The sequence below is a fragment of the Myxocyprinus asiaticus genome, chromosome 12 (genome assembly GCF_019703515.2).
Source record: "Myxocyprinus asiaticus isolate MX2 ecotype Aquarium Trade chromosome 12, UBuf_Myxa_2, whole genome shotgun sequence".
NCBI lineage: Eukaryota > Metazoa > Chordata > Actinopteri > Cypriniformes > Catostomidae > Myxocyprinus > Myxocyprinus asiaticus.
The window spans coordinates 23083612-23107627 of NC_059355.1; the positions used below are offsets into that span (position 1 = coordinate 23083612).

Consider the following 24016-nt stretch of genomic DNA (forward strand, 5'->3'; position numbering starts at 1 on the left):
ATACAAGTTTGGAACAACATGAGGTTGAGAAAAAAAAAGAAAAGAAAAATAATTTCCTTTAAACCAAAATCACATCGTAACACGTAAAGACATTTAGCCAAACAATATGAGGGTGTTTTTTTTTTTTCCTTTTGATTAACTTTGACATTTTGATGGGTTGTGCAATAAACAGAAATGACAATGATATAATGACACCCAGTGAAGGACTTGTGCAGGCAAGATGAATACAAATATTCTCTCAGGTGACAGCGTGTACCAGTTTCTCAAAGACTCTCTGTGAGAAAAGCTAGACTATCATGGAAAGACTTGCACAAGTTTGAGCAAACAGCAAAATGAACAGAAAATACCAAAGGAAAAAACCTACAACATTGTCAGTAATAATGTTTTGACTTTTTTGGTCACTAAAAAGAGCTTAAAAGTAGCTGACACAAAATCATACAAATAATGTTAAAACTTTGATGACACTAAATTTTACATACTTTTCAGGTTTTTGTCAAAAAACACAAACTATTCAGCAGTTCTATCATTTTCTCCCTCTGAAACACATGCACACAAAAACATGGAGTACACTTCAGGCTTACTTTATGATTAGCTGAGGTTCAGGATGATTAGATCATCCACTCATGTCCTGACAAGAACAGTAAACCACAAATTATACACCTGCAAAGGTAAGGTGGAAGCCCTGTTTCTGTTCTCTCACAATCTCTCAATCGTAACAAACACACACACACACACTCTTGTTAGTACTCCTATCACTATGAGGACTTTCCATAGACAATGCTTTTTATATTGTACAAACTATCTATTCTATCCCCTAAACCTCACAGAAACCATTTGGCATTTTTAAATTTAAAATACAACAGCATTGTTTTGCATGTTTAAGTTGTTTGAATTACAGGGACACTAGGGATGTCCTCATAAACCACCTTTATAGCACAATACCCTCGTAACTACTAGTGTATAACCGTAAAAAAATCCCTTTAAACCACTAAAACCAACACACACACGCACGCATGCACAGGCGCGTGCACACACACAGTTACATCAAATAACTGTACATAGCTTACACAAAATAAGCTATGAAGACGGGAATTCTTTAGCCAACTATGGGTAGATTTCGGTTAAAATAAATCATCTGCATTATCTACAAGTGTGATTCTTATAGTTATGTTCAAACAGTCAGTGTATGTGATTGGCAACTACATTTACTAACAGGTGACTTTCAAATTGTTCATACAGCTTATAGGAGCATCTTAAATACAATCTGTAAAGACAAGAACTGAAGTCCCTTTTAATTCTCGCAATAAGCTTGAATAATTCCTATAACCATTGCAACAGTAGCCAAACTAAATGAAATATCAAATATGCCAAAATTTCTAACATCATGAATTCACAATTGACAGTGTTGTTTATTAAATAAGTTAGATTTGTCGGTTGAATTCAAAAATTAACATTTAAAGGTCTTTTTTTTAGCATAAGTCTAGAGTGCAGCATTTGATCATGTCCCAGAAAACAAAACTGATGGGAGCAGCTCCAATGGAAGACAGCGACTGGATATAAAACCTTCATATGACATATTGCTCATATGTCTGTTACCAGAACCCCACATGATAAAACGCAACAGACATGAGACAAGGGTGTGTGCAGAATAGTGTTGCTATCACACTGTAAGATAGGCCTGGTGCGATTAGTAAATAACCCTATTTACATAATATCGTAGTTATTTGATCTAACCAAGGTTATTTGAGATAACTGCAATTACTGGGCATTCAAATTCCAATCACATTTTAATGGCAAAATAAGGGAATTTTAAGCGAATATCATCTACTTCATAAATGCCATGAACAGCGCATGTGTGTGTCACTCAGTTGAACTCCGAGTCCGAGCGTGATTGAGCTGCACCACGGACATCAACCAGCTCCTGTCTGGAAGAGCATGTGAAGAGCTGCTCAAGCGCCAAACTCCCGCGACAATAGCAAAGCGCTCCAGCTTCACTTTAATCTATCGTGTGATGACAAATTATCCTGGCCATAGCGGGTTCATAGACGCAGTTTTAATTACATGCAGTGACACAGAGGATGAGAGGCACGCTTACTCTATTTCTGTGGAGTGATGAAATGATTAAACGAAATCTCAAAGGTTCTGCTTCATGACAAATAAGGGCTTGTGGGTTTAATCAGAGCATTAAAATAACTTGTGAAGGTTAAGAAATTAGGACATTAATATTTTACTAATGCATAATATAATATCATATATAATATAACAATACATACATACACACACACCGGCAGCCAAAAGTTTGGAATAATGGACAGATTTTGCTGTTTTGGAAGGAAATTGGTACTTTAATTCACCAAAGTGGCATTCAACTGATCACAAAGTATAGTCAGGACATTACTGATGTAAAAAACAGCACCATCACTATTTGAAAAAAGTCATTTTTGATCAAATCTAGACAAGCCCCATTTCCAGCAGCCATCACTCCAACACCTTATCCTTGAGTAATCATGCTAAATTTGCTAATTCGGTACTAGAAAATCACTTGCCATTATATCAAACACAGTTGAAAGCTATTTGGTTTGTTAAATGAAGCTTAACATTGTCTTTGTGTTCGAGTTGCCACAGTATGCAATATACTGGCATGCCTTAAGGTCAACATTAGGTACAAAAATGGCAAAAAAAGAAAAAAAGGAAACAGCTTTCTCTAGAAACTAGTTAGTCAATCATTGTTTTGGGGAACACACGCTATACAATGCTTGAAATTGCCAAAAAACTGAAGATTTCATACAAAGGTGTACACTACAGTCTTCAAAGACAAAGGACAACTGGCTCTAACAAGGACAGAAAGAGATGTGAAAGGCCAGATGTACAACTAAACAAGAGGTTAAGTACAACAGAGTCTCTAGTTTGAGAAATAGACGCCTCACATGTCCTCAGCTGACAGCTTCATTTAATTCTACCTGCTCAACACCAGTTTCATGTACAACAGTAAAGGGAAGACTCAAGGGTGCAGGCCTTATGGGAAGAATTGCAAAGAAAAAGCCACTTTTGAAACAAAAACAAAAAAGGTTAGAGTGGGCAAAGAAACAAGACATTGGACAACAGATAATTGGAAAAGAGTGTTATGGATCTTAATCCCATTGAGCTTTTGTGGGATCAGCTAGACTGTAAGGTGTGTGAGAAGTGCCCGACAAGACAGCCACATCTATGGCAAGTGCTACACTGACAGCTAGAATGCCAAGGATCTGCAAAGCTGTCATTAGCCTAGTTTCCATCCACTTTTAGTGCTATTTTGTTATCAACAAAGACTATTCAAACACTGGTCGCATAAATTTTGGTTTATCGCAAAAGAAATCTGCCCTTCAGCCATTTCCATACAGAAATGAGTCGCTAATTGTGTACCTTTTGCCTCTTAGATGTCCCTAACTCCCTAAATAGTTCTGATAGTTTATAATTTTGAAAAAAAAAGTGTAGAACATTCTGAGAATGTCATTCAGCTGACTTTTTTCATCTACAGAAAAGGGTAAGGCTAATTTAAGTTTGTGTAAAGAAAAGGCAATTATATATGTCTAACAATATTATTTTTATACGTGGTAATTTATTTCATTTAATACAGGGAATTCTGCCGATTTTTTTAAATAAAATTATGTTTCCAGGAGTTTTGGTTACTTATGTTTTTGAGACGTTACAGACATTACAGCTGATTTTTTTGTAAAGCTGCTTTGGCACAATGTGTATTGGGAAAAGCACAAATAAAAATGATTCGACTTTATTTGACTTACGTTACAATGTTTTCTTTTTTCCTACTCTGGCAACAAAATCTGAATGTTCTCTCTCTGCACTGTCAAACAAACATGTAATAGCCAGTGATAAAGCATTTTAACAATCAGAAATTAGCATAATTTTGATACAAGTAATGGCATCGCCCAATCACTGCAAACCATGTTAAAATAAAATGATACATTATAAATTCTGAATCCAAGTACTGATTACCATTGTCCCATGTCTGCCAACCATGTTGAGTGGTGCAAACATCATCGGATGTTAGTTTTGAATGCACTTGGCAGCATAGGAAAGGATGCTCTGTTGCTCCCTATTTAGTGAATGACTTAACCTCCAGTGTGTCGTCTGTCTGCACTGGTCTCAGAACAGTTCGAAATGCACCTTATTTTCATCCTAACTCCATATAAAGCCCCTGAAAGCAACATTTTTCTGCTTTTGGATAAAGTCATTGATTCTCAATGTGATAACGGGCAGTAAATATAGTGATTTCTAAGGAAAAAGGCCTGTGTTCCACATCAGTGATTACAGTGTTTAACAGCGTGCCGTTTCACAATAAATTGCTCAAAATGTTAAAATGGCATACTGGATCAAACTAGACACTCTAATCTTTTGACTCAAACAGGTTTCAATGTAAAAACGTACTTAGGTTTCTTAACCAGATGTAGTTTTGTTGGCGTTTCTCACAAAGACAAACGCTGCTGTGATTGGCGCCATATTTTTTGTGACATGACTTTAACCCTTTACTGACAGCCCAGAGTGTCCTGACAATTCTGCCTCGCACTGCTTCCAATGTGAAAACTCTAACCTGTTAACATGGCCATCACAAAAAATATGCACTGTTTCGGCATACAACAGTCGTTAACAGAAAAAAGCAGTGCATAAACGGGGGGAGGGAGAGAGAGAGAGAAAGACAGAGATGAAGAGTTGGCCAACTCTGCAGTCGCACCAGAGTGACCCATCACAAAATTTTGCTGCACCAGTGGGAAAAATGGTCGCAAACTGCAGCCCTGTATGAGTCATGTAGGTCAGATAGGTCTGTAGGCTATTTAGCTGCTTGGCTCCACAATTGCTGCTTGCAGCTTTATTATTGTGTTCGAACTAGATCCTTAACATTTAACAAGCTTAATGCAGGACAGCGTGTAAAGAGTAAACAATCACAATACGGCTCTTATACAATTACACTGAGTGTCATGAAATGTTTGTGGAACCGACTAAGAAAAAAAAATACATAAAAAAATAAATCACGCTTTCAGTTTCCCTACTCTTTGGTTTCCCCACTTTTTGGAGCCAGGAAAAGACACACTTCCTGCCCTAATTCTCCCCTAATCCCTCTATCTCCATCCCCCCTCTTGAGATGGAGTTTGGCTACAGGTTGCTTCTGCTTAACCTAATCTTGCCAGAAAATATGAAGTCTCAAACAGACATATTCAAGTCAACAAATGTTTAGGCTTCATGTATATTTGCATAGACTAACCAAGAACAGACACAGTTAAGCATTCAGACACAAACAAATGAAAAAGCAAAGATACTGTTATAATTAAAACAAAGGTCCCCTGAAGAACAACTCGAGTAAATTGAGAAGAAACATAGCAACATAAAGGGCTCGTAATCATGAGTCAAACTATGATATATTACAATGCCATCAGTATATATCAACATACTTCAATCCATTCACATCATGCTGTTTATGTGCAATAATCTATTAATAACTTTGAGGTTCTCACATTACAGGCTACCATTATAATATGAGCGCTGATAACGCACATAGGGAAGGGCGAATGGGGGGGGGAGACTGTTGCATTTAAATGAACAGCATTTAATCCTTCTATATGGAACCGATGGTTTAAATAGGTTGTGATATCAAAATTCAAAAGCAGCAAGCCATTTTTGTTGCAGCACAGGAACAAATACAATACCTTCTATTTTAGATAATAATCCTCTTAAACCTCTGGCAAATTACTAACATTGTTCCTTGTTTTGTTGGGTTACAGTTTTTTTCAGAAGTGCTTTTCAAAGTAATATTCATTGATAAATGTTGTTTTGGAGACAGAGCTCTTGTCAAAAAGTACGAAAGAGTGATGGATTCAGTAATTACATGATATTACAATATTCATGCATCTAGCTATTTAAATGGTACTCCAAGTTAGTTCAAAGAATACAATGTTCATAGTCCATATGCAAAAATCCATGGTACTGGTATGCTACGTCCAAAAACATGGTTTATCAAATATTCATAAACATATTCATTATGATTTTGCTGGTGATACAAAATTAAGCAATATTATGAATGTCACAATTATTTCAATGTGCTTCTTTATTAGGCCTTTAATCTGCCCCCTTGTTTTGAGCACAAGCCTAATAGGACATACTCAAAATACAATGGCTGTATTTCATCCCCACAATGTATTACAGGCATAATGGTGGTCTCTTTTTAAAGGAGACACTTGGAAGTTTGTTGTTAAAAAGTAAAAATCTATAAAAGTCATGAATTGTTTTTTTAGTAAAGCTCACATTCATTGTAAAGTGATCAGCTTTTTTTTTTTTTCATAAATATTTATGTTAAATAATAAATGACACTGACCTTGTTGATGCATAGAAACAATGTAGCGAAGCCATCTGATAATGTTCTATTTCAAATTTGAGGATGATAACTTTAAAATTCTTAGTTAAATGAATCATTTTCCAAGACCATGTCTTGTGATTCTGGCCGCAAATAGCATAAGCCGTTAGCATTAGTGCCTAAATACAGAATAGTAAACATTATAAAATAAACATTATCTTGTGCATATATTTTACTTCCAATCATAATTGAGTTGTTATGCAGTGCGTTTTAATAATCTCATATGGATTCCAATCATATAATGAGGCAGAAAGCAGATTATTGGCAGGTGAAGATGATAGCAGGTGTACAGCTCTTACAGCAATTACAGCTACAGAATTTTCAATAATCATATACAAATACCAGAGACTGCATGGAAATAAGACAAATCATACATTTTTGTAATCGTCTATTTATTTACAATAAGTCTCAGCAGTCAACTGATTCATTTTCTGGTTGATAATTTATCCTATGGTATGGGGAAGTCCCTGTCATGTGGGCACTGAGGTATGCATGATGTCATAACTTCTTTACCTTCACCATATTTGGACAGAGAAATTAACTTGTGCGCCTTCTAGTTTTGAGGAGGTTTGAAAATAACCATATGAAAGAATTACAGCGTGTCAGCAGATCATATCGCATAATTTAGTGGAAAATGGACATAAATAACAATTCTTTATGAAATATGAGAATATATCAATTTCAATAAATGTGCACACTGTTAAACTAAAATGTTCTATTGGATGTTGTTCACTGAAGCCTGCTAAGGATAACTCGTATGGAGATTACATCACTGAATAGGTAAGTGCGTCTTTATAACGGTTTCATGTGGATAACTCACGCTTTGATATTTTGATATGTTGACGTAAATAAAGAAATTAAGGCAGTAACATTTCTATTGTGTAACATTGGCTAAATATCAAAGCTGAAGTATTACACCTTTCTTATTCTGTATAGTTTGTCACGATTAAATAAGAATTTAATGTTAATAACATAGTTAATGCAAACAATACTGATCGTAAAATCGCTGGCGATCCCTGCACACTGTAAAAAGTAATCACTGAATCTACTTAATAAAAGCTTGTAAACCTAACTAATTCTGGCAAATTTGTTGATTTTACTTGATTAAACTGTGTTATGTCAACGATCGGCTGAATGCAATAGTTAAACTAAACAACTTAAGTAAACCGTACTGAAGAGCATCAAGTGAGTTGGACTAAAAGCCGGTTCACACTGTAACAAATATCCGGAGCAAAAACTTGGCACAAAGAACATAACAGAGGTACACATTGAAGGATTTTGCGACCCCTCTTGGAATTGACTTGGCTTGAAAATGGCTTGATTATGAATTTAATTTTTTCCTTCTTAAAAGTGTTTTAAGGAAGCAAGCCACCAACTATAAAATCCTAGATTTTTAAGCATATTTTGTTTTGGGGTAAACTTTGTGTGAAAGAAATGTAAGAAATTATTCTATACATAGAACATATACTACTGTATAACACATATTAATAAATAATACTATCATCATCATAATGGTAAATCTGCAACACACACAGAGGTGAAAGAGTAGACAAGCACAGAAGAGATTCTTGTTGTTCAAGCACTATTTCTGAGGCTGCACTGAGTTATTATGACTACACATGACAATTCACCTATAGCCCCAATGTTGCTGTATGACCTTTGCTTTGAACAGTAACACAGCCACAAATATATGGAATTATTGGTATATAAACTTCAGAGTTGCATTCACAATGCATGTAAAACAGAAACTGTTCCATGGAAATAAAGCAAACTAAACTCAAGGAGCTCCTGAGATGATCAGAGTTCATTTGCAGCTTTCAACTTCACATATACGACACTATTCTTGCAAACTGTTTCAAGACGACTGACAGAGAACAGTGAAAACACTTTACATATGATTGTTCCGTGAGAAGCAACAAACAGTGAATCAGACACACAGAGACAGCTTTCTTTTGTCTAGTCTTTAAAAAATTCAAACAGATGCATTTCTTCAAGTGCGAGTCTATGTGTCTAAAGACATTTCTTGACATGTGTCACCCCGAGACGTCTTACAGCTCACCTGCCACAGTCGTGGGTAGATTTCCAAAATTACCCGCCACTGCACAAAAAGTATCTGCATTTAATGTGTGATGGGTTCTAATTTCATACACTGTTGGTCAATATTACTGTTTACTACTATTGTTTATTGGAGCATACTCATAAAAATGGTGACAATTCATTCTTGTTTTCATTTAGAGAAAAAAACTTTTTAACTATGCCTTCATTTTTTAAAGGAATATTAGTTTAGTTCTTAAGGTAAAAAAACATTTATCTACTTTGTAACAATGACATAAAATTATGGTTCTTCTGACTGAAATAGCAAAATTTTAAACCATTTTAGAGCAAATACATGAATATGGATCAGTGAAAGGACTCAAATGTATCAGATCAATTTACCTTTCTAGCTAAATCATCTTGTACCAACTCTTGTACCACGAAAAAAAACACAATAGTTGTGGTACTTTTTTTAATCAGTAACGGGCTCAAAAACAAATACAAAAATGTACACAATGCTTGCATTGTCTAAAGTTACAGTATGAGCAAAAAATACATGTTGATAGAGAAGTGGAGTCAGCCATACCTACAAGCTCCTCCGGATCCTTCACCACTATATGTGCATTCAGTTCCTGAAGCTCCTGGTGTAGTTCCTCCACCTTCTTGTTGGACTTCTTTAGCATATTGTCAACATAAGCCAGGCTCTTCTTATCTGTGGTGACCTTCCTCAAGTTCTCTGCTCCTTCTTTGATTTTCAGCTCTTTACGGATCTCTCGTTTGATCTGGTCCTTTATCTCATCCAGCTTTTGCTGGACCATGGTGTCTGAGAGGTCCAGATTATGACCCAAACCCAGGCGTTCTGAGACCATCTGACCCCGAGCATCACCCTGTGGAGCAGGAGAAAATGTGAGATAGCAGAAATGTTTCAATTTATCGGAGGCATTCATAGGCAGGGCATGCATTCTGGAATGCAGCATCATTCTCAAAATGCAACGCAATGACAAGTTATCAGAATAATTAGTGACATGCATTCTGAGCGTAATATTCCTCTGCACTGCAGTATGAGAGGAATTCACTTTCACATGGTGGCGTGTATGATCCGGTTCAGTCGTTATGTAATGGAATAAAGTGCTAGTTAATCAGCTTGAGGAGGCCCTGAAACCTCTCAAGAACAATACAACACAACTTCAGGTATACACAAAAGAACAAACCAAAAGCCCACTGGTCACACAAGGGCAAGCAATGTTGCAACACTATATGATCCACCATTATGCCCCTCCCCCATTTGTTTGAAGTTTAAACTACATTCTAAACAAATCAACACATCATATTTTAAATGCCATTTATTACAATAAACTATCTTGTAAAAAAAACTTTTACTCTAAGCAGGGGGTATAACAGAGGTATAATAAAGTGTATAAAGATTATAAAATACCTCTATGATCTATAAAGCATTACTCTTGAGAAATAAAAATTCTTGGCCAAAATTGAATATTCTGAACACACTTTTGTTTTTTCCTTAAAGTAAAAAAAAAAAAAAAAAAAAAAGCCAAATCTACTGGATATTTGCCTTTATTTTTTAAAGAATTGGTCTGGGTAACTATGGTTCCCAGCATTTGCTGTCAGCCACACTAAATCACACCCCCAGCATTGTGTGTATGTCAAGACTGCAGAACAGACATTCTATAAGCTTCATCCATATAGCTTCATCCATATCAAAGTTTACGTTATCGTATCTGTTAAAGTAATTGTTTCTTTTCATATTTTCAGCCGCAATTTTGGTGCATCAGTCAAGTTAACTTATCTTAAGTGACTACTCTTGCTACATATATATCCTGAACCCAAATAGGTTTGTAGGCTATTTAATGGAGAAAAGATAGAAATCCTCTTCATACCCCTAACAAACGGGGTAGTGACAGACAGGTCTCGCTCCAGTATAACCAGGTTTTGAGAAAACTGCAACTGTTTTACTGGTGTACAGTGTATTTACAGTCTTTGTTAATCATTTTTATTTAAAAGTATTACATTTAAAATTTGAATAAATCTATCCGAGGACTTTTTTTTCATTTTATTTTATTTTAACTATGACTACAGATTGGTGCTCCAAGTTGATTACATGAGATATCTGCTTCTGTGAGAGTACAGATGTCTTCTCCTTTCCTCACCAATAAATAGCCGATAAAGCGGCACAAATAGCGGGCATCTCGCATGTGCTGTTCCATCCGTTTGCTCTGCGAGTAGAAGTCTGACCTGCTTAACATTTGTCTAACAAGCCGTCAGGTGTGCGCACTCTTCCAGACGAGCGAGAGACCGGCAATACGCAACACAGCAAGTGAAAGAGCGCAAGAGGAGTAAAAGACACTGGGAAGCAGCAGACCAAACATAATTACAAAATTAAAAACATCACCCACACCTCCCGAACCACTGTCTCATTATTTTCAGGAGTTTTTTTTCCCCAGTGTTGTGCAAATTAGCGCAATAACAGGCGCAAGCTCATATTTCATGTTCTTTCTTCTTTGTTGATATTTAAGCACGAAATCAACTCTCCCGTTGCCATGTGCAGGAGTTTGTGAATTAATTTGGGGATCATAGTTTCATTAGGTGAGGAATGGTGTGTGGTTGGTACATCCAGTCTGCGATCAGTTTTGTAGGATGTGCTTGGCTTTAGGATATGCGTGTTTCTAACATCAGTCTCTGGCGTGCGCATGAGCGCCACTGCACTGCTGCATTCTCAGAATTGAATCTGAATGTTTGAGAATCGATCCAGAATCGTTGAAGAAAAAAAAATAAAATAAAATAAAAATAAAAAGTGCAGCTCGATTTGTTTACAAGAGAATAATTGGTGATTCTATTGTAAGAAACATGGAAATAGAGACTCCAGCCACTATTGTTAAATGTATTTCTGGGGCTCGAGCGTCTGACATCAAATCAAATTTACAAGTGCTGGCTAATGCTAAATGTAGATTTTCTAAAATTGTTATTCATGTCGGCACTAACGATGTCCGGCTTCGCCAGTCGGAGATCACTAGAGATAATGTTAAAGAGGTGTGTGAACTTGCAAAAACGATGTCAGACACTGTAATATGCTCTGGCCACCTCCCTGCTCATCATGGTGACGAGGTTTATAGTAGATAAGTGTCACTGAATGACTGGATGTCTGAGTGGTGTCCGGAGAACAGCATAGAATTTATAAACAATTGGAAGAGTTTTTGGGGTAGACCTGACCTGCTAAAGAGAGATGGACTCCATCCCTCCAGGGAAGGTGCCACTCACCTCTCTAGTAATTTGGCTCATAGTCTTAATAGTGATAGTATTTGACTAACTGGGGCCCAGGTCAAGAAGCAGACAAACTGGTTAATTCGAACGTCTGCTAGCTGCCTTGAGACGTAATACAGTTCATATAAACTACAACACATAGAGACTGTATCACCTAGATATCATATAGAGACTATGTCTGATCCCCGAACTACCAAACACAAAACTCTCACAAAATCATTTAGAAAAAATGTGATTCAGGTCAAACTTGAAAAAATAAAAATAAATAAATAAATAAAAGATAAAAATCATATGATGGTAGGACTACTAAACATTAGATCTCTTTCTACTAAAGCACTAAATGTAAATTAAATTATTACAGATCATAGTTTGGATGCGCTCTGTTTGACCGAAACCTGGCTTAAACCGAATGAATATATTAGTTTAAATGAATCTACTCCCCCAGGTTATTGTTATAAACATGAGCCTCGTCTGAAGCGTCGAGGAGAAGGTGTTGCTACAATTTACAGTTAAGTTTTTGGTGTTACTCGGAGAACAGGACAGAAGTTTAAGTCTCTTGAACTAATAATGCTTAATGTGACACCGTCAGATATAAATAAAAATAAAAAAAACTCTGTCGTCTTTGCCCTTGCTACAGTATATAGATCACCCAGGCCTTATTCTGATTTCCTTGGTGAATTTGCAATTTTTTTTATCAGATCTTGTAGATTGAGCTTCAAATGTTGGTGACTTAAATTACATAGATAATGAAAATGACACGATGGGATTAACATTTATCGATATTCTCAACTCGCTTGGAGTCAGACAAAATGTGACAGGACCAACTCATCGCCATAATCATATGCTGATTTCATTGTCATATGGAGTTGATGTTGATACTATAGAAATTCTTCTGCAGAGCAATGACATCTCAGATCATTACCTTGTCTCTTGTATGCTGCGATCAGCTAATGTTACTCGATCTACACCATGCTATCGTCCAGGTAGAACTATTTTTTCGACCACTAAAGATAGCTTCACTAATAATCTTCCAGATCTATCTCATACACTCAATAAGCCCCAAAGTCTAGAAGAACTTGATGATATAACAGAAAATATAAATACGTCTTCTCTAGCACTCTTGATAGTGTCGCCCCCCCCCTTCAATGAAAGAAAAAAGCCCTGCACCATGGTACAATGATCACACTCATGCTCTCAAAAGGGCAGCTCGGAAAATGGAGCGCAAGTGAATGAATACAAAATTAGAGGTATTTCACAGTGCATGGAAGGATAGTGTCTGTAGCTACAGACAGGCACTAAAAGCTGCCAGGTCAGCATCCTTGAGCAAACTCATAGAAAATAACCACAACAATCCTAGGTGTTTATTCAGTACTGTGGCTAAACTGGTTAGGAATAAAGCCTCAACTGAACCAGATATTCCATCGCAGCACAATAGTAATGACTTCATGAATTTATCAAATTGAAATAATCAGAAATAAAATTGGAATTATGCAATCATCTGTCACAGTAGCTCAGAAAACAGTGTCTCATAATTTTCCTCACAAGCAACTTCAATCCTTCACTGTCATAGGTCATGAAGAGCTAACAAAACTTATCGAAACATCAAAAGCTACAACATGTATGTTATATCCAATAACAACTAAGCTCTTAAGAGAAGTATTCCCTGTAATCTCAGAACCTCTTCTTAATATTATTACTCCTCGCTATCCTTAGGACATGTCCCCAGAAACTTTAAAATGGCAGTTATCAAACCACTTATTAAGAAGCCACAACTTGATCCTGGAGAACTGGCTAATTATAGACTGATTTCAAATCTCCCGTTTATGTCGAAAATACTAGAAAAGGTAGTGTCCTCCCAACTATGTTCATTTCAACAGATAAATAGTATATATTAACAATTTCAGTCAGGATTTAGGCCCCATCACAGTACAGAGACTGCACTTATCAGAGTTACAAATGACTTGCTCTTATCATCAGATCATGGCTGCATTTCAGTTCTAGTGCTTTTAGATCTTAGTGCTGCCATCAACACGACAGATCACGACATTCTCTTGAATAGGCCAGAGAATTATGTTGGCATTTGTGGACTTGCATTAGCATGGTTTAGGTCCTTTTTAGCAGACGGTTACCACTTCGTCTATGTAAATGAGGAATTGTAAAACCAAACAAAATATGGAATGCCACAGGGATCAGTTTTAGGGCCTCTGCTTTTCTCCTTGCATATGCTTCCCCTGGGAGATATTATCAGGAATCGTGGAATAAGGCTCCACTGTTATGCCGACGATACCCAACTTTATATTTCTTCAAAACCTGACGAATTCCCCAAATTAGCAGAGTGTATCAATGAAATCAAAGATTGAATGGCCAGAAATTTCCTTCTGCTCAATTCCGACAAAACAGAGTTACTAATTATTGGACCAAAATCCTCTAAAAACAAGCCGTTAAAATATAATTTTATTCTCGATGATGTACTTCAACAGCAAAGAACTTAGGTGTTATATTTTATATCAATCTGTCAAATTACCAATGTCTGTAGAACAGCATTCTTCCACCTAAGAAATATTGCTAAATTATGACACATGCTCTCTGTTGCTGATGCCGGAAAACTAATTCATGCATTTATGACTTCAAGACTAGATTATTGTAATGCATTACTGGAAGGATGTCCAGCAAAATCAATAAATAAACTTAAATTGGTTCAAAATGCAGCAGAGTGCTGCAGCCAGAGTGCTAACTAAAACCAAGAAATATGATCATATTAGCCTCATTTTATCGTCATTACTTTGGCAACCTGTTAAATTTCATATTCATTTTAAAATTCTGTTAACTACGCACAAAGCTTTGAATGGTCTAGCTCCGCAGTACTTAAGTGACCTTCTACCACGCTATATTCCATCACGTTCATTACGATCGCAAAATTCTGGCCTGTTAATAGTTCCTAGAATATCAAAATCCACAAAAGGAGGTAGATCCTTTTCATATCAGGCTCCTAAACTATGGAATAGTCTCCCTAACACTGTTCGTGATGCAGACACACTCACTCGGTTTAAATCTAGACTAAAGACTCATCTATTTAGCCAGGCATACACCTAATTTATCCTTCAACTCACAATTAGGCTGCTTTAGTTAGGTCTGCCGGAACCAAAAACCAGAAACATTGATCATGATCTACAGCTCTGCAATAAACTGAATGACATCTATGCTACTATTATTCTATTTGTATCCCTGTCTCAACCTCAGGACTCCTATCCTGAGGTCACCAGAACCAGCTGGATCCAGCTCCATTCCTGCTTCGTGCTGGATTCCACTGCTACGTGTCTCGGAGTGATGACGACTAAATGCAGGTGCCAGCCAAACATCACTTCAGTCTATTACGATGGACTTCAGAGGATAAACTGATGCCAACTCCAACCATAAGACATGGGATACATCATATGCCATTGCCTGAAACTTGGACTTAAGATAGACTAGTGCCTGACCGATATTATCAGCCGATATTAGCCTTTCACCGATAAATAGGAATCGCCGTATACGTTTACTGATATGCGCAGATATGAAAACTTTTTTTTAGAACATATAATGCAGATAACAATGCTTTAGAATTGGTGTCATAACGTAGTTTGTCCAGGAGCGCACTCCGACTCCACTGTTTACAGAGCTGACTGTGAACTGACGGTGGCTCTGCAGACAGGGTGGAGTTAAGTGGTGCGGTGTTAAGCGGTGTCTTTTCGGTAAGTTGCTAACTAGTTTGTGAAATACATACTGGAAAGTTAATAAACAATAACCCCATCATTTTCCCTTTTCAATATAACTAATATAACGTTAACCCTGTCCCTGACAACCATATCACATCTGTTTGTTATGTTAGCCAGCTATAGTTTGTCAGTGCAGTCAGTAATGTAGCAGATTGAAAGGTAAACATCAGAGCATCTTTTTGCAGCTCAGCAGACAACGGTGCGGTGGTGGATTGTGTCTGTTGAGTGTTGATTTCATGCTACGTTGTTACCTAGTTGGTGAGACGCAATGCTGGAAAATAAATAAAATCCATCTTTTGCTCTCCGTGACAACGAGCTCATAGCTAACTAGCTAACCACGTAGCTACTTTCATCCCTTGTCAGTTGAGTGGAAGCTAATGTGTAAACATGTATTCACCAAACTGTTTTGTTCAGGATTCACAGTTTGGTACCCCATTCAACCAAACAATTACAGTCATTGCATTTACAAAATGTAATATTTAAAAGTCTGGTTTTCCACCGTTGAAAGTTTCCCCTGAAATTGTATAGCAGAATACGGTGTAACACCGCTGCTGTATTATATTAAACATACAATACTGATGTTTATTTAGCTATTTATTTTATTTGAATTTATTCTTTATTTTAATGGTCAGCATTGGACTGATATTAAACATACAGTACTGATGTTTATTTAGCTATTTATTTTATTTTTATTTATATGGTCAGCAACTGACTGATACTGAACATACAATACTGATGTTTTTTAAGCTATTTATTGTATTTTTATTTATTCTTTATTTTCTAGAATTTGTTGACAATGTATAATAATAATGTCAAATATTCTTTGATAAAAATATTTGTTTAAGAAAGCGGCCTTCTGAGTACCTTTGCATAGTCATATCGGTGCAAAATCGGTGAACAATCCACATAGAAAAGGTCTGTTTTCATTCCAGCTCAAAAATTAACTATAATTGGCCACCGTATTGGTAATCTGTAAATTTCCCCCCCCTAAAATCGGTATTGGTCTCAAAAATCCCATATCGGTCGGGCTCTAGGATAGACCTCACTGAAATTACTGGCTGGTTGAACTGCGATGCACATCAATAATCTCTGCCTGCATCACCTCGGTCTAATTATGGACTACACTCTTATAATGAAATACATAGACTATCAATTAATTGCCAACAAAACCCTTCATCAGCCAACTATCAAAGGACAATGCGTCTATGTGAATTTCTGCAGTGAATCCAGGATGGACTTCAAAGACATTAGTCATTAATCTTACAGTTCTTACAAAATCTTTGTGTAAACACTGACCCTTAACACTTAGTTTAGTAATTTTAAACCATGACTTGCACTATACATAAGTAATACTGGCATTATATTCATGTTGTTAGCCAGAGGGGACCTGTTCCCCACTGTGAGCCTGGTTTCTCCCAAGGTTATTTTTCTCCATTAACCAACAGTGAGCCTGGTTTCTCCCAAGGTTATTTTTCTCCATTAACCAACATCTTATGGAGTTTTGTGTTCCTTGTCACAGTCGCCTTTGGCTTGCTGACTGGTTTTCTAAATACAGTTAATTACTTATTTTCAAACAATTCACATTCACATTTTATCAAACTACACAATAATGACTAAGACATTATAGATATTACAGTAATAATGCATGATTTTCTGTAAAGCTGCTTTGAAACGAGGTGTGTTTTGAAAGGCGCTATACAAATGAAAATGACTTGACTTGCAAATTTTTTTATTTTTCTGCTGACATAGCTCTGTTTGGGCATAGTAATGTTTACATGTGGCTTGAACAGCCAAATGCATTTACACTTGACTGAGCTTTGTCTGGAATGTGTTTCAAATCACATTCGGAGTGATTGGATTTATATCCGTCTCAAATCCATCTTGGAGGGCATTTACACTTGGTCTTTTCATGATCAGATAGCATACCGATCAGCAAAAACGCATGCAGTGACCAAGTGTAAATACCCCCCTAAGGGTACAGTGTGTTTGTATTCGCATTACGCAATAAATAATACCAAATTAAGAAATGGATGCACATAGTAGGAGAGGCAGAACTTTGATGCAGGTTGCTGAAGAAACAAACTAAACACTGACAATGAGTGCAGCTGACGCACATGGACATATCTTACCTATGACAAGCACGGAGGGGAAAAATACACAGCGTGCACACAAAGACACACACGAGCACAGGGCAAAGTCATTTGGAATCAAATAATAAATCTTTTAAACTTGCTGCCTAGCATTAGCATAATCAACAACAACAGCGCTGGAATTAAAGATTTATATCCATTTGGCAGAGACACACTGATGTGGCCAAATGTAAATGGGATGTGCTTATTCAATCGGGTGGCAAACCGATCATTAAAAACACGTAAAGTGACCAAGTGTAAATACCCCCTATGACTGGACTATTTGAATCAATTCTTTGTAGATTTTTCTTTCATTAAAATAAATAAATAAATAAATAAATAAAAAACTGTATTAGTACACTGTTAATATCTTTCAGTATATTTTTTTCCCTCATCATATTTTCACCAACATTTGCGTTTTAATATTTTATCATTTTGATCATTGTCATGATGTGTCTTTTCGTCTGGTCAAAAAGCCCTTAGTCAACAAACATTTTCTTAAGTTATTTTGTTGATGAGATCAACACTGCATGAAAGAGTGGTGGTGTGCGACATGCAATACCAATTTCTTTTTCATAATCTTAAATATTAGATTATGCACGGTGTCATGTATACATGGACAGACAGATGAAGACTGTAGCTCGACAATGCAAGAAAAAACGTTGTAGCTCAATTATAATGTGCATTTAAATGTAGTGAATGCCATGCACACATTAATAGTCACAGATAATATTATAAAACAACATTAAGATGCACATCTGCATAAAGTAAAAACCACTTTTGAACTATTTACATGATTTAGGACAGTTTTCCCCACATCCATCTAACACAAATAGACATCAAACTTTTGGTATATAACAGGCCTGTTGCGATTAATAAATAACCGTCTGATCGCAGTTATTTGATCTAATTGTGGTTATTTATCTTTTTCCTCCTGGATGATCTAAAGTACCCTAGGCGAACGAAGCCGGCATTTATACTACGCATCATTTTAAAATGAGTTTGTTTGGTGATGTCACGTGTTTAACGTACTGTTCCAGCCGCAAGTAAAGCCAATAATTCATGTTTTTCTTTCTGTGGACCGCCGCATTTAGCGCCGTATCACATCTTTGTTTTATTAAACTTGTCACGCTTCCTTCCACTTAAAAAAACTCCAATCTCTCTCTACTCATTTGTTGTGGCCGCGCTGTCTTTGTAGAGTTTTTTGTTGCAAATCATGTATAAAAAAAAAAATTATATCTATATCTATATATATATCTATATATATATATATATATATATATATATATATACATATACACACTTCAGCACAATCTCTGAGAGACAGGTTCAAAGTTATCCATTTTAACGACAGTAACCTAAGTAACAAGTCCTCAGCTGGCATGCACAATTGTAAATAAAAAGCATCACATCCAAACCACTCCCACGAATAGTTTTAACCAATCATCAGCACTCTTTGACCAGCCAAGTTCTCTTGGGTCAAGAATTCAGAGATGTGCACGAACAGGAGAAATCTCACCAAAAGAACACCTTGGCAGAACAAAAACACCACTGCAATTCATCATCATTTGTAGACAAACTAAGCAAAGTCTGTTTTTCCAGTAAGTATAAATTAGCCTTTATTTCTGTGGTGATGTAATGATGAAACGAAATAAAGGTTTAGCTTCATGACAAAAAAGGGCTTGTAGGTTTAATCAAAGAGCATAGAGATAATGTGTAAAGTGAAGAAATTAGGACAGAAATATTTTTCTATTGGATAATACAATAAAATATTATATAAATATAATAAACTGTAAATATAATAACAGAGTTACTGCTGAGTTTTTAAAATCAAATGTTAGACTTTTTCCAAGACCTGAACGGATAAAATACTGTGTCCCCATACCAAAACAAACCCACTAAAATCACAATCTAAAAAAAGTTTAAAATACATGTTTTCCAAAAAAATATCACATTAAAATTGTTTTATGTACCATTATATAAATAAATACAATTTAGAGGTCGACCAATATTGGATTTTTCTGATCCGATGATGTGTTGAAAGGCAATTACATTTATACAATTTGGCAGACGCTTTTATCCAAAGCGACTTACAAAAGAGGAACACATAAGCGAATCATCTTAAGGAGACAGTGGCAGACAATTAATCTGCCAATAGTTTTTTTAATTGGTACACTATATTAAATGTTCTTAGTCTTTCCTTCCTGTGATGGAGAGGGCCAGACAGAGGCTACAAGAGTCCAAACTGAATTAAATTCCATATGCAGTTTATGGTGCAACCAAATGACTAATAACAGGGCAGAACTTTAGCTCAGAACTTTAACTTTAAAGGCTAAAATACACCAGGGACTGTTATATTGAAATGTAAGCCCTTCCCTGTTTCTAGCTGCTCATTCAAACAGATAAGGGAAATAAAATATGCACTCCTACAATAATCTACAACGTATTACAAAATAAACAATTAAAATTAAACATAGTCATACTTCTGTAACACTATATCATCATCATCAACAGTTGATCATTAGTAATTGCTTTTCATAAATTTCCGATATGGCTTAATGATTGTGGACTGCTCTGCAACAGCTGGAAACACTCACAAGCCCATGCGTGCTTGGAGAAAATACAACAGTGCCATGTTTTCACTCTGAAGGATGCAGCGCATGCATTTATTTAATTAGAATTTTCTTTTGAAGTTTGATGATCACATTAGGTCATATCACGATTCCGGTCTTTCCGCCCCCAAATTTAAGACCTCTTTAAATGATAATTAAAACTTTTGTTGAATCATTTAAGATATTTAAGACTTTTTATGACCTTAAATTTTGGAAAACTGAAATTAAGACATTAAGACTTAAGGATCCGCAGGAACCCTGAATAATAATAACAACAACAGTATATATACAGTACTGTGCAAAAGTTTTAGGCACTTGTGAAAAATGTTGGATAATAGTGAGGATGTCTTCAAAAATAAATGACAAATAGTTTTCATTTATCACTTAATGTCATAAAAAGTCTAGTAAACATAAAAAAAGCTATTTTTATGTTTTTCACAAGTGCCAACAACTTTTGCAGAGTACTGTATATAATATATCAGTTGAAGTCAGAAGTTTACATACACCTTAGCCAAATACATTTAAACCCAGTTTTTCACAATTTCTGACATTTAATCGTAGAAAACAACGTCCTAGGTCAGTTAGGATCACTACTTTATTTTAAGAATGTGAAATGTCAGAATAATAGTAGAGAGAATTATTTATTTCAGCTTTTATTTCTTTCATCACATTCCCAGTCAGAAGTTTACATACACTTTGTTAGTATTTGGTAGCATTGCCTTTAAATTGTTTAACTTGGGTCAAACATTTTGAGTAGCCTTCCACAAGCTTCTGCTGGAATTTTGGCCCATTCCTCCAGACAGAACTGGTGTAACTGAGTCAGGTTTGTAGGCCTCCTTGCTCGCACATGCTTTTTCAGTTCTGCCCACAAATTTTGAGGTCAGGGCTTTGTGATGGCCACTCCAATACCTTGACTTTGTTGTCCTTAAGCCATTTTGCTACAACTTTGGAGGTATGCTTGAGGTCACTGTCCATTTGGAAGACCCATTTGTGACCGAGCTTTAACTTCCTGGTTGTGTCTTGAGATGTTGCTTCAATATATCCACATAATTTTCCTTCCTCAAACCAGCCCGTCTGACACCAACAATCATGCCATGCTCCAAATCACTGAGATCACATGTTTCCCACTGTGATGGTTGATGTGAACATTAACTGAAGCTCCTGACCCATATCTGCAAGATTTTATGCTCTGCAGTCACAAGATCGGCTGATTAGATAATCGCATGGATGATTGTTGGTGCCAGACGGGCTGGTTTGAGTATTTCTGACTCTGCTGATCTCCTAGCATTTTCACACACACACAACAGGCTCTAGAATTTACTCATGGTGCCAAAAACAAAAATTGATGGAAATGCCTTGCTGATGAGAGAGGCCAACAGAGAATGGCTAGACTGTTTCAAACTGACAAAGTCTAAGGTAACTCAGATAACCGCTCTGTACAATTGTGGTGAGAAGAATATCATCTCAGAATGCTATTCTGAAAGGTGGGCTAATGCTCTTTTGGCAGCACGAGGGGAAGCTACACAATATTAGGCAGGTGGTTTTAATGTTGTGGCTGATTGGTACATATTTTTTATTTTTATTTATAAAAATATAAAATATATGAGTTAAAAAAAAACAACAGTGTAAATGTAAAATTTTCCAACTAAACTTGACCAAAGAGAGACATTAAGAATTTTGTTATTTTTTGAAGCCTTAAAAGGAAATCACATATCGCTATTTTAATATTTGATTTATATATTTCTATTTAAATATGTACTTACATATGACTTCTTAAGGTGTATGAAGCACACAGCAATAAAAAATAAAAAAAGCACACCTTAAGAAATCTGACAATTTATATGACCATTAATCCTGAAAGCACAATTATTTGTTTGACAATTTATCGTCAGCCAAATTTCATAATCGTGACAGCCCTAGTATATGAGATTATACACATCAAGCTTTCCTCTGTTAAGGTCAAATCATACATCAAAAACAAGTTCATCTGAGAATCGTTTTCCACTTTAGGTCGGTTCAGCATACAGCTCTCTCACTACAACATGGCCTGTATTCACACAAACATGCCTGTGTGTTGAACGAGGAGACCCCTTCTGAGGAGGATTTATAGACATGCAGCAAACACAGGGTTTAGCATTCAGAGTGTGTGTTATCAGCAGGGTGGGGTCAGCACACACAGATTCCAACTGCTTCACATCAGCAAGATGTGGCCACACAGAGTGAAAAAAAGCCAAGCTGTGTGATTTAAACTGAAAGCTTCCTGAAAGAAAGGGATAAACCTCTGGAAGGTCACCACAAGCTTTAAAGTGCTAAAACACATACATCCTAAAGGATCAGTCCATATCCTGTCAAAATAATGTCAGGGCAATGCTCGCAAGACAAAAAGGTCAATAAAATGTGTATATGGCATAATAACCATGCAGAACCAATACATAACTGGTTTCTTACCAAAATATGGACGATTCCAGCTACACACACAGATCCCAGCATTTTTTTGAAAGAAAATTTTAAGGATCTCTTTTTCGAACAATTTTAAGGATTCAGAGTTATTCCTAAACATACCAACATGTCCACTCTAAAGGTGAAGCAGCCCAGAGATCTTCTAACAAGGGCAGCCCTGTGGAAATCAGAACAGCATATAAGCTAGTTCTGGCAGCAGCAGGTCCCATTGCAGATAAGCCTTATGTCGGATAAGCTGTTCATTACAGCTAAATGATGACGACTCTGACGGAGGTCGTGGCAGGTCTTAAAATAACAAGAACCAAGACAAACACACTCCAGCTGCCTTAAAAATCTCCTTCCTCCAGTTCAACCAATCAGAACCACACAACTATCTATACAGAGCAGCAACAATAGAGTGGAAAACAAAGAATCATGGAGGCCATACCGATTTTAGATTTTCAACAATTATCGTACATTACTAAAGAATGGACATGATAAGTAGTCTAGTTTCTCTTTAAAACTATACTCATTTTTATGTGGCCACAGTAGGAAGTGGTTTGTTTTTGTTAGTATGTTTAGGAGGACAAGCTAATACTAGAAAAGAACAGGAGTCCGACGTCATCATCCCTCCCTAGATTCTCTTAATAATTTTAATTTAAAAGCAACCCAGGGTCAGCACTCCATCCATTAGTGTATGGGGAGGGAGTGGAAGATGACTCACAGGCAGGTCAATTAAAAGTAAACAAAACTCTGTGGATGGAAAACATCCCTGCTCAGATTTCTGATATACAGCAGTCAGAGACAGTGAAACTTCTGTGTGCAGTCTGTGAAGAGTTGTGTAAAAGCTTTGGCTGAACACAGAGAGTGAGAGTAATCCAGCTAACACAGAAGCCAGGAACTGACACTATGCTTCAAGTAAGTGGTTCTCAACTGGTTTGGCTTCAGGACCCAGATTTTACAAAGGACATTAAGAGCCAACTCAACAACTCAACTAAATTGGCCCAGTTTCTAGGGAGGGAATAGTTGAACCTTGTGGTCGTGATTAGTAGTTCTCGCTCTCAATAGGGCACGTGGTAAGTTGTGTGTGGATCACGGAGTGTGTCATGGGCCTCCACATGCTGGGAGTCTCCGCAGTGTCATGCACAACAAGCCATGTGATACGATGCATGGATTGACGTCTCAGAAGCGGAGGCAACTGAGACTTGTCCTCCACCACCCAGATTGAGGTGAGTAACCGCGCCACCACGAGGACCTACTAAGTAATGGGAATTGGGCATTCCAAATTGGGGAGAAGAGGGGATAAAAATTATAATTTTTTTTAAATAAAAAAAAAATAGAGCTAACTCAACAGTACCACAACTATTC

General features: G+C 36.6%; 1 protein-coding gene across 1 annotated transcript in view; it reads right to left on the minus strand.

The window, feature by feature from the left end:
- LOC127449629 (serine/threonine-protein kinase N2-like) overlaps positions 1-24016 on the minus strand; it is an 87829-nt gene that overhangs the window by 41374 nt on the left and 22439 nt on the right. Inside the window, exon 2 of the mRNA XM_051713151.1 lies at positions 9024-9324. Within this exon, the coding sequence (XP_051569111.1) occupies positions 9024-9324 (301 nt within the window). The remainder of the gene's footprint in view (positions 1-9023; positions 9325-24016) is intronic.